The sequence below is a fragment of the Stegastes partitus genome, unplaced genomic scaffold (genome assembly GCF_000690725.1).
Source record: "Stegastes partitus isolate 25-593 unplaced genomic scaffold, Stegastes_partitus-1.0.2 Scaffold1523, whole genome shotgun sequence".
NCBI lineage: Eukaryota > Metazoa > Chordata > Actinopteri > Pomacentridae > Stegastes > Stegastes partitus.
The window spans coordinates 181,674-194,196 of NW_007579254.1; the positions used below are offsets into that span (position 1 = coordinate 181,674).

General features: G+C 42.5%; 1 protein-coding gene across 1 annotated transcript in view; it reads left to right on the plus strand.

Moving 5' to 3' along the window:
• Positions 1 to 12,523, plus strand: part of LOC103371084 (prolyl endopeptidase) — a 24,232-nt gene that overhangs the window by 5,430 nt on the left and 6,279 nt on the right. The window contains 8 exon segments of the mRNA XM_008300305.1: positions 687 to 817; positions 897 to 1,106; positions 1,578 to 1,699; positions 3,072 to 3,177; positions 6,123 to 6,314; positions 9,142 to 9,339; positions 10,849 to 10,952; positions 11,875 to 12,011. Of these exon segments, the coding sequence (XP_008298527.1) occupies positions 687 to 817; positions 897 to 1,106; positions 1,578 to 1,699; positions 3,072 to 3,177; positions 6,123 to 6,314; positions 9,142 to 9,339; positions 10,849 to 10,952; positions 11,875 to 12,011 (1,200 nt within the window).

Here is a 12,523-nt window from a genome sequence, read left to right on the forward strand (position 1 = left end):
AGTCGTCTTCTTCAGTGTCTTCAGGAGCTGAACAGCCTCAGAATCACTTCATCACTTCCTCAGTCTCTCTGTCGTCGTCGCTCTCAGCCTCACTTTGGTCTCCAGGGGAATTCGTACAAATCCATAAAGCTTCAAAGTAGCAGCTTATAGCCCAGACATTACGGTACTTTTTCATTTCACTTTCAGTACAGCTACCCTCACAGAACACGTATAGTTTTATTCAGTTTGCATGTGAGCTCTGGTTGGTTCAAACTTGTTTATACTCGTGAGACGACGTGACGTAGCTGCTGCTGAGGACTGTGAGCCAGAAACGCCAGAAGAACCGACGGGATGTAGTAGGACGTCCTGGTGTTTCTGGCATTTTACTCTGGTTTACACATTACGCAAACATGCTAAATCTTTTTGTTACCGTATTGTAGTATGGACATTTGAATCTGAGGAGGTTCATGACCTCCAACCAGAGTTCATGGGTGTTTCATATTCCAACAGAGCTGCAATTATAGACAATCTCAGCCATTGTGCTCAATATTCGTCAATAAATACTTAATTACTGCCTAATAATGAGGTTGACTGTGGATTATGCTAACTGTTTAAACTCTGCATCCTGACATAAACTGTGCTGTCACTCAATGACACCTGTGTGACAGGTGTGACAGGCATCAACCGCATTCCTATTTCCTGTTCAGGTATTTCTACTTTCACAACAAAGGCCTCCAGAACCAGGATGTTCTGTACGTTCAGGACTCTCTGGACGCTCCTGCGACCGTGTTCTTCGATCCGAACAAACTGTCCGAAGACGGCACCGTGGCGCTGAAGAGTGAGTCGAGCTGCAGAGTTTCGGTTGTTGGACGCTGACGTCTGGTTCCGACTCTGTGATGATGCGTGTCTCGTTTCAGTGGGCCGCCTGTCGGAGGAGTGCGAGTACTTTGCGTACGGTTTGAGCAGCAGCGGGTCCGACTGGGTGACGATTCGCTTCATGAAGGCCGACGACCTGACCCCGCTGTCCGACGTGCTGGAGAGGGTTAAGTTCAGCTGCCTGGCCTGGACTCACGACGCCAAGGGCGTCTTCTACAACTGCTACCCACGCCAGGAGGGAAAGACCGACGGTAAGGAGGAGGCACACACATGTCCAGCTAACAGCAGTTTAACCTAAATTAGTTCACGATTGGGCTGCAGGTGGATCAGTGGTTAGCACCGTGGCCTCACAGATAGAAGGTCGCCGGTTGGCGTCCCGGTGAGGACACCCGGGATCTTCCTGCGTGGAGTCTCCATGTTCTCCCCGTGCAGCGTGGGTTCTCTCCGGGTTCTCCGGCTTCCTCCCACAGTCCAGAAACATGCTGAGGTTAATTGGTGATTGTAAATTGTCCGTAGGTGTGAATGTGAGTGTGCTTGGTTGTCTGTCTCTAAGTGTAGCCCTGTGATAGACTGGTTACCTGTCCAGGTGAACCTGCCTTCACCCTGAGTCAGCTGGGATAGACTCCGCCCCCCATGACCCTGGTGAGGATTAAGGTGTAGAGATGATGGATGGATGGATGGATGGATAGTTCACGATTGAGCTTCTCTGTGTTCGTCTAAAGGCACAGAAACAACCTCCAACGTCAACCAGAAGCTCTACTACCACGTCATCGGCACCGAGCAGTCCCAGGACGTTCTGGTCGCAGAGTTTCCTGAACATCCCAAGTGGCACAGCTCAGCAACCGTGAGTCCGCTTCAATCGCTTTTTTATTCATAATTTACGTTCAATTCCATGCAAATAATGAAGAGCTGTCGCTTTGCCCCTGCTGAAGGTTTGCAGTAAATATTGAATCCTGCATTTACAGACTATTTGTTTTTAAATGTTATTGGCTCAATCACAGCATCTGATGGTGGCGAAAAGTTAGTCAGTTGTGTGCATGAGATCTTTATCGTGGTTCTTCAAGGTTATTGTAAGTCATGAGTAAAATAGTATTTTTAAACAGATCCCTGGGGTTCGTTCTCCCAAACCTCTAAATTGTAACCCAGCAAATCACCAAGTGCTCGATCCATTTAGAGGAACGCTGCCACCAACAGATGTGTCTGGTGGAGTGAATTTACTACTGAGGCTACTTAGTTGAGTCAACTATTAGAGGAAGTTAGACGGTAGGCGGGTTTCCTCGACACCAGCTGAAGCAGTTCTGCAGAATCCTAGCAGGTCAAGGATCTATAGGCAGCTAGAACCTGACCCATAAACGGAGAGCTGGACCAGGAGCCCTGTTACAGGAATCCAGAGGTCCTCGACGGATTTACATAAAGTTGAGGTTATATTTACTGTCCAGGTTTGTCAACAGAAGTCGGCGTGTTTGTTGGTTGTTGAGGTCTAAACCTGTTCAATGTTTACTTGCTTGTGGTCTTTTTAAGTGTTTTTCACCACCTTTGCTGCTGCTACGAGTTTAACTTCACACAAAAATCACAGTTCAGTACGTTTTTAGTGCATCAAAAACAGGAAGAACCTTTTTTTGTTTGTTTTTGGTTAAATTCTGGTTTGCTGAACAGACCGGCTGATAAAATAAATGTTCTTTCAAATAAATAAAACAATATGAAAGTGCAGCATTTTGACTTGTACTCACAAATATTCTCTCAAATCCAAATAAATCACAGACATTAAAGTGCAGCGTGTAGAAAGTTGGCAGCTCTGCACGTCTAACAGGTGTCAGTACACGATGCATTCTGATCAGCAGGAAAACAAAAATAAACCAAAAATACACATCAGCTCAGATCGCGTCGACATGTTGCACAGACTCTTTCCTGAGTAGAAAAGTCGATGCAGACGTGCTAATGCTGCACCGGTTGGTCCGTGAGTAGAAAAATGCTGACATTAGATGTGCACAGTGCTCATGATTCAAGTAGTGGAACAACAAGCTCGTTCACTTCATGTGTGCCAAAGGCCTGAAGCGATAATTTAATTACGAGCGCGTGTCCTTTTGCTGCACCTGTGAAATAATCGTCAGGAATCTGTGTTTAATCCCCAACGTTCCACTGATGTTCCGCCAACGCTATAATTAGCAGCTCCTAAAGCTTCCGTTCATATCAACGTGTTTTCTTTACTCCTGCAGATATCGGACGATGGCAGATTTGCCGTTTTGTCCATCACTGAGGGCTGTGAGCCCGTAAACCAGCTGTGGTACTGCGACCTGCAGCAGCTCCCCGACGGCATCAAAGGTGAGAGTCATCGGTGCAACGCTCAATGCATTTCTGCAGAAACAGCAGCACGAACTCTGTTGTGCTCATGTGGCTGCATTACGGGCCTCGTTTAGTGCAATGAAGCTTAAATTCCAGCATTAAAATGATGACAACGTGCTCGTAGCTGGTGGTTCAGATAAAATACAAACATCTCTGCACACTGAAGCGTTTCATGAAAATCCGATGACACAACACATGAGTTATTGACAGAATCATGATTTAAGTGGAAACTCTTTATTTTCATCAGATGAATTTAATCAAAACAGATTCTAACTTATCTGATTGTTATCGTTTGTTTTTCTCCCAACGTAAAGATGTGCAGCTTTACAACAAATCATCCTCAAAACGCAGCGTTTTGCGTTTAATGATTCCAAAATATGAGCAGAAAATGGAAGATGAAAGTCGTGTCTGCTTCTGTTGCTGTTAGCAGAAAGCGAATACGTGCCGCTTGGACGGTTTCACTGGAAAATAGAGGAAGTTAATAAAGATGGAGTCACAGAAATGCATGAAAGTAGAACAAACGTGCAGCTGAAGCTCATCAGATTATGTCAGAATGGCCTGATGGCAGCGGTTTCAGCTGAACAGTCGCTCTGCGTGATGATGACTGTGTGAAAGCAGCTGGATCAAGATCAAAAGTTGAAGCGTCGTACGTGTTATACAACAGCGACGTGTGCAGAAACCAACAGTTTTCACTGTTTGTGCTCTTTTCTTCAGCAGCTGTTTTATTTGAAGGCGTTATTCTGCGATGTGTCTCTCAGACAAACCACCAGAAACAAAATGAAGAGAAAGAGACGATTCGGTTGTTAATTGTAGTTATTTTTACTTTTCTTGAGCAAATGTTGAGGTTTCAACATCTGCTCTTCTTGTTTCTGCATGTGAGGAATTAAAAAAAAAATCTCCCCACATGCAGGTGTTCTGACACTTTCTAGAGTAAAACCGTCGCGTTGGTGTTTTTTCTCAGTGTTTTCAGAACTTAATGTGATTTTTACCCTAAAACTAATCGTCTCTCCAGAAATAAAAGTCCAACAGCCATGAAAGGTGGCGACAGAACAGTTAGATGGGATCAGATGATTGAACGGATCCAGCAGGACACAGTTTGATTATTGTGCCTTGAAAGTGGAAGAAAGTGTGAAGTTTTCAAATGAGGCTGGTTTTGTGTCCCGAGGAAGGTCGTGTAAGTGTAACGTTAGCTCCAGTTTTGGTGTTTCGACTTGAAATCTGTCCAAAAATGACTTTGAGCTCATCCAGAGTGATTAAAAATCATCCAGAATTACTCAAAATCATCCAAAATGAAAAAAAAGGAAAAAAAATGAAATACTAATTGGCCCCATAAAATGGACAAAAATGTGCAAAAGTCTTCAGTCCAGGCAGGTGTTGTGTCTCCATAAAGTTCCTGTCAGAGTCTGTCTATGGATGGATCCATGGTTCTACTAGAACCCAGTCTCTGGATGGATCCATGGTTCTACTAGAACCCAGTCTCTGGTCACATCTCACCACCTGTTGAGGCTCTAACATCAGTAGAACCTGATGTGGTGAAGTTGGACCAGACAAGGTTCTGGTTTTCTGTGATCTTCTGTTTAAAACAACCCAAGTTTTGTCCAAAAAGTCAACAATAAATCCTGATAATTTGTGGAAATGTGACCCCAGCCCTCCAGTTTGTTGTTGTTTTGACTTGAAATCTGTCCAAAGTGACTCAAAACTGGTCCAGAATGACAAGAAATGATCCTAAATGTCAATAATAAAGACTAATTGGTCCCTTAAAATGGACAAAAGTTGATAAATGTTCAGTCCAGGCTGGTGTTGTGTCTCCAGAAAGTTCCTATCAGTGTATATACATGGATGGATCCATGGTTCTGGAAAGTTGGACCAGACAAGGTTCCAATGTTTTGCTAATTTGACTTGAAACTTGTCCAAAATTAAACAAAATCAGTCCAGAACCACTGAACATTTGTTAAAATGAAATAAAGCTTCTCATAAATGAGTCAAAACTTGTCCTAAATGACAAAAACAAATCATGTTTGGTCTTTTAAAACAGAAAGAAAGTTCAAAATCTTCCATTTCAGCTGGTCTTGTGTCTCCATAAAGTTCCTGTCAGTGTCTGTCTATGGATGGATCCATGGTTCTACTAGAACCCAGTCTCTGGTCACATCTCACCACCTGTTGAGGCTCTAACATCAGCAGAACCTGATGTGGTGAAGCTGGACCAGACAAGGTTCTGGTTTTACATGTTCAGACTAAATGTTGATGTGGATCATTGGTAGGAACCAGAACCTGGAGTCCAGAGGTTCTAGATGTTGGTTCTGGATGAGCAGAGTCAGTAGATTGTGGACCAACATGTGTCTGTCTCGTTCGTGTTGTTTCATCGTGTCCCATGTTTGTCATTTCTTCGCCTGGTTTTTCTTGGTTTTGTGTTTAACAGCTTCTTCATGTCGTTTTCTGCCTCTTTGTGTTCGTTCCTCTCTGGTGTTTACGTCTCTTTGTGCCGCTGCTGTCGTCTCCGTTTTATTTTGTGTCTCTTATTTTGTTCTAGATTTGAGATATATATATATTTTTTAAGTTATTTTTCTGGCCTTTGTGCCTTTATTGGATAGAGCAGTGAGAGAGAGACAGGAAAGTAGGGGAGAAGAATGGGGGGAGGACATGAGGGAAAGGACCATGAGCGGGACTCAAACTCATGACCTCCACATGGCGACTGTAGCCCTACACATGATACAACCAGGTGAGCTGTAGCGGCGCCCGATTTGAGCTATTTTAAATAAATGCTGACGTGAGAACAGAAACTGGTGCTTGCTGGTATTTAGCGACATGTGAGAGTAGTCTTGCCGCCTGTTCTCGTATGTTTACTGGAAACGAACTCTGCAGAGAGAAACTGTGTTTGAAGCAACGAAATCTGCAGAAGACCTGATGGACGTCTTGTGTTTCAGGTCTGCTGCCGTGGGTCAAGCTCGTGGACAACTTCGACGCCCAGTACTCCTACGTGACCAACGAAGGAACGGTCTTCACGTTCCGCTCCAACCTGGACGCCCCTCGGTACCGCCTGATCAACATCGACCTCCAGAAACCGGAGCGGCACAACTGGACCACCCTGATACCGCAGCACGACAAGGACGTCCTGGGTGAGACGGAAATTCTGCCAGAATGCCCTGCGCCGTATCGGTTCTCCACGCGTGAATCCAAACGCGGGGTTCGCGCAGCAGCCTGCCAGTAATCTAAAAACCACACGTCGCCTTGGCCACGACAGCGGCGGCCTCACGCCGGGTCATGAGAAAACTCCGCCGGCGTTCAGAAGTGCGTAACGGGCCGGTACGCGGAAACGAGCTTCCACAATTCGGCTGTGAAAATCTTGCAAAACCGCCTTTTCGCTGAATCTCTGTCCCAATGTTTCGATGACATTCAGACCACAACAAGCAGGAAGCTGAGCGTCTGCGGTCGAAAGCCTCCGTCAGAGGGAACTCTGCTCAAAAAGTGAAACTCGGTCCATAAGCACTTTGTCGCACCTTCTTTCTCTTTTTTTTCTCCCGCCGTGAGTCATCGAGTGATGGTAACCGAACCTGGCCGTGAATTTTTCCACTGACAAGGTTGTGAACCAACCAGTGAGTCACTACAACCAAGTAAACAAACACTGGAATAACACAAAAGATCGATGTTTAAATCATACTTGAGAACAAAAGACCTGTTTTCTGTGCTTGTACCTACACCAACCTTTAAAAACGAGTTTATAAATCACAGTTTTTTAAGTTTGATCCTTTAACTTTCTGAACTAAAAGCAGCTTCTTGTTGATTTTTTTGTTCCTGTCACACATAGAGACGAATATAAAAGCAAATAAACACACATTAGACTTAAAGATGAGCGCAAATTATATAAAGACAAAGAATTGTGGGATCACTGGGAGATATTTTTATGCGCTACACCTATAATCAGCGTTTAAAAGTAGTTCAGAACCCGCCGTAGGTTTTGTTTTTAGCTCCTGTCTCATGTTTCTGTGGAACCAGAACAACATGAAGAACCAGAGAAAGCTGGAAATAACGGGAAACAGAAAAGCAAAAGTTCATTTTTGAAATGATTTATTACCCACACTGGACAGTAAATGTGGCTCGACAAGTGATGGATAATTAAACATTCAGATTTTATGTTTGTTTCCAGCCTCGTCTGCTGCAGTTCAGCCGGAAAAGTCTCTGAATTTTTGTCCCCCGGCTGTTGGTCACAGCCGAGTCGCTGACGTCTTCCTGGCTGCGACGAGCAGCTCAGAATTTTTAGTTTTTAACAGAATCTGGTTGCTGCAAACGGTTTATTTTTGGCATTTAAAAAAAAATAAATAAAAAGAGACATGTAGAATAAAACGATTTTGATGAAATGTGACGATTGGAAGCCGGTGAGTAGTTCAAGGACCGTCGGACAGTTGAAAATCTGATCATTTGTTCTGTGCAGCTCCTGTACAGATTTCTATTTTCTCTAATATAAGGTGTCATTTTGGTGATTAAAAAAAAAAGTAAATTGATTTTTGTAGGACGACGACATGCTGTTCAGCAGGTTTAAATGTTAATGTGTTGATCAGCTGCTTGAACAGATCGTAGTTAATGAATAAATACTTCTTTAAAAGGTCTTTTTAGCAGCTACGTTAGCGTGTATTAGTATTTATACGCTGGTTCTAAATGCTAAATAGGAGCAGTTTGTTTATCAGTGATGCTCCTTTATTTGTTCAAGTTGTTAATGTTTTATTTCCTCCAGTTTTCTGTTTGGAGGCGACTAAAGTTTGCTGATAATATCGCTTCAGCTTTTAAAATATTCCTTAAACACAGAAGTGTTGTTCCGTTTGTTAAACAACAACTAAAGGAAGCTGAACAAATGAAAGTCATCACATCAAATAAAATAAGAACCAGAACAGAACTAAATGCGCTGTGTGAAGATTGAGCTGCAGATAATCTAATAAAAGATCTGCTGCTGCTGTCACCTACATATTCAGTACAACAGCCCGTTTGGATTCGGTGCATCGGCTCTGGTGGTTTTCTGAGCTCAAACACGCCCCGTCTCTACGGTAACGCCGTCCGGTTGCCGTGCTACGGGTCAGAAATCAGCTCAGTCACGTCAGTCCCTGTTTATTTTGGGGCAAAATCTCTGCATCAGCATGTTGCAGCAGAAAGTCACTGAATCATCACGCCGCCCAGAACCGTCCTCGTCCTGATGCTTGGTAACCACACGGTCTCCTGGCGACGGCAGCGCTGAGGCGGGTCCTGCTGCCCCCTGCAGGCGCTCTGTGGGACTGCGTCGGGCCACAGTCGATGGATTCTCTGTTTTATCTGCACGCTCTACAATTTCATTCAGCAGACGCTTTTATCCACAGCGACGTCCATCTGAGAGCAGATACAGCACCAGCAAGGATCCGGTCAGGAGGAACCAACCTGTTTGTGTTCAGGCTCAGTGCAGAATGAGGAGCTGCTCTTTACTCTGTTCTTACAGACTGAGAGGGAGTCAGCAGGCTGAACAGTTTGGTAACTCGTTCCACCACCAGAACCACAGAGGAGGAGAGTCCAGCTACCGACCTGAGCCCTGTTGTGGTGGTTGGACCAGGAGGCTCTGGTTGGTCCAGTTAGTGAGCAGAGGGAGTGTAGACCTGAAGGAGAGGGTTCAGGTAGGAGGGAGCTGTTCTCGTTGGGGTTTTGGGGGCAAGTGTCAGGGTTCTGAATTTGCTGGAAGCCAGTGATGGATCCGAGGTGTGCTGCTTTGGGCTGGTTGCTGCCGCGTTCTGGATCCTCTGCAGAGGTCAGGGTCAGGCCTGCAGCTGTCAAGTTCTTCCATCTGGCTTCGTCCCAGAGATGACTCGTCCTCACCGTGACGACAGACGTGAACGTGGAGACGACAACAAACAGACACACACCGTCTCCCTGGAAACGCTGTTGTCCATATTTCACCATGTTTCCTTTTTTCTTCCCGTCTCGCTCCAGGCTTCGTGTCCTGCGTGAACCAGCAGCACCTGCTGGTGAACTTCGTGCACGACGTGAAGGACATCCTGCAGATCTACGAGCTGTCGAGCGGCCGGCTGGTCCGAGACCTGCCGCTGGACGTGGGCACGGTGGCCGGAGTGAGCTGCAAGAAGAAGCACTCGGACTTCTTCTACAAGTTCACGTCCTTCACCACACCAGGTCAGACACGGGCGCCGTTTGAATTATTAATAAACGCTTCTAACAACCAGGTAGTCACCAGTTTTAAGGATTTGACTCTTTAAACTTGTTTACATGATGCCATTATTTGTTTTTTTTAATGAAAAAAAAAAAGAAAAAAGTATTATTTTCCCTTTAATCAGTGCTCAATAGTAAATTATTATCTTTTAAATAATCATCATGTGTCAGTAATTAGCACCAATATTGATTCTGATGCTTTATTATTTTCATGTATCGGCAGATTTTTAATAAGAGGACAAAAAAATGTGAAACTGCTTGTCTTATCTGTTACTCTGATATTTTTTTCCGATATTTTGCCACAAATTAGTGAAAAATGATCCCATTATTCTACACGTCTAAATATTTTTATTTTTTTAAATGCCCCAAAATAGACAGTTTGCTCGAAGCAGAATCTGTAAAAAACAAAAAATTCTTTGCTTCTCTGTGCAACTAGAACACCATCAGTGACTCGGCTGCGTGCGATGGTCAGATAACAAAAATTCTGGGATTTTTCTGCTGAACTGCAGGTGGTGTTTATGCTGACAAGCCATAAATATATCATATCATATGTGAAGCCGCTGGGTTTTTTTTTCCCCCCCAGCATTAATAACGTCTTTAAATTACTGGGGAGAATGTTGCACATGTTGATTCCATTTTTGTCTAATTTTTTAGAAATAAATAATTAAATTAAAATGCTTTTTAAAAATGTATATATTTAAAATAAAAAAAATAAAAAAAATGTAATTAAAAAAAAATTAAAATATAAAAAAGTAAAATAAAAAAATTAAAAAAATAATAATGAATGAATTAAATTATTATAATTATTATTATTTTAATGCTTTGTGTCATTCTGCACATGAACATGTGTCTGAGTTTCTCCTTCGTCATGTTCTGGTTCAGCTGCAGGACTTGATGTTGAACAGAAACGTGAACCTCAGTGAAGAAAAATGAGAAAAGAGCTAAAAACAAAAACACCCCGACGCCGCTGGTGAAACTACAGCCGGTTCTAAACTATTATAAAATACTGATTATATAATGTTTGATTACTATTTGATTATATAATATTTCTCAGCGCTCTAAATTCTTTTTCTTTATATAATTTGCGCTCATCTTTAAGTCTATTATTTGTTTATTTGCCTTCATGTTCGTCTCTACGTGTGGCAGCAACAAAAACAACAAGAAGCTGCTTTTAGTTCAGGATTTTAGTTCAAGGATCACATTTTTTTAAAAGCCCAAAACCAGAGTTATGAAGTCGTTTTTAAAGCTGGTTTAGGTAATAGCACATAAAATAGTCGCCTGGCAGTTTTCCTTTTTTTATTTTGTTTGTTAGGAATAACACACACACAAAAAGAAAAAAGATCTTCAGAGATTAAAAAAAAACAACAACTTTAAATTCCACATTACTGCTGCTGGATGTGACGTGATTGTTGTTAAAGTTGCTTCTACGTTGGATTCCTCATTAAATGCTGAGTTCTTTAAATATCCAACCAGGCATCATCTATTACTGCGACCTGAGCGAGCCGAACCCAGAACCCAGAGTCTTCAGGGAGGTGGAGGTCAAAGGCATCCGGCAGGACGACTACCAGACCAGCCAGGTAAGCTCACCTGTCCAGGTGTGCGTCCTCCCACAGGGGAATGTGACGCCGCAGTTTTAATTTAATCTAATTCACACTTTCTATATGTTTGTCATTTTATAAAAAAAAGGAGCTGTTTTGTTCTTTTTTGATGCCTCTGAGGAGAAACAATCGTGTCTTTGGGTCGTTGGTCCGTCTGTGTCTCAGAGCTTTGGTCGGATTTGGCAGAAACGTTCACAGTTATGGTGAAATAATCAGGACTGGATATGAGTCAGGATAAAACGATGAAGGTTAAATTAACTGTGACACCAGCAGTCATCTCTGAATAATAAGATATGAGTACAGACTGGAGTAAACAGAGAATATGAGCTCAGTGTTTAAAAAATAAAAATAGAAATCAGTGTTCTGTCCAGATCCACTTTATTTGCCAAACTATGGATGTTATTGGTTATTAGATTGATAGATAATTTAATTAAAAGACGTTTCAGTGTCGTATCCGCTGCACAGGAGGCAGAGAAATGTTCCTGACTTGACTTTGGTTTTAGGTTCAGGAATATTTCCTCCTTTTCTAACATCCTGCTGGTTTTCTATCGTTTAAAATCAGATTATTTTTCCACTTGTTTGAGTTTTTGCATCGCTGCTCTGCAAAGTGCTCAATAAATGCAGATGTTTGTTATTATGATCATCATATAACCGGCTACAAACCGACTTTTATTGTTGTTTTAACTTTAAAACTGCATCACAGACACTGCTGGCCAGACTGTATATGTGTTTTTGTTCTTTTCTCTGTGTTTTAGTTTCCTCCTTGTCCACCTGAATCATGTTTTATTATCCGCTGTTTATTATCTCGTTCATCAGCATCTTATTCTCCACGTTTTGTCTCAGAAAGAAGCTGCTGCTGCTGCCTACAGGTGAACCTGATGTTTCTGATTTGCGTTTTCAGGTTTTCTATCCCAGTAAAGACGGGACTCAGATCCCCATGTTCCTGGTTCACGCTAAAGGCCTGCAGAAGGACGGGACTCATCCGGTGTTCCTGTACGGATACGGAGGCTTCGAGGCGTCCATACAGCCGTACTACAAGTAAGAGCAAACGACAAAGCTGCTTTCACAAGAACAGAATGCGGAAAATCCGGAAAAACGACTGAATCAAAGCTTCAAAGCTGGATGTTCTATCAAATCACTTTATTCTACGTGTCTTGTTTATTAGTGTGGGAAAAATAAACGACCAGATTCTGCTCCTCGGGTTGGAAAAACAACCAAATCTGAGCTACACATCTGAATAATTGTTTTATTCTACGTGTCTCATAAAAAAAAAAAAAATCTAAAAATAAACCGTTCACAAAAACCAGATTCTGTAAAAACATAAAAATTCTACATTTCTTGACGCAACCATGAAGCCATGAGAGAGTCAGCCGCGTCCGACGGTCACGGGACAGAAATTCAGTGTTGACACGGAGCACATCACAGAAACTAATAAAAAATGTAAATAGTAGAATATTTAAAGCAGGTAGAGCAGCTTATTATTATTATTATTATTATTATTATTATTATTATTATTATTGTTATTATTATTATTATTATTATATTATCAT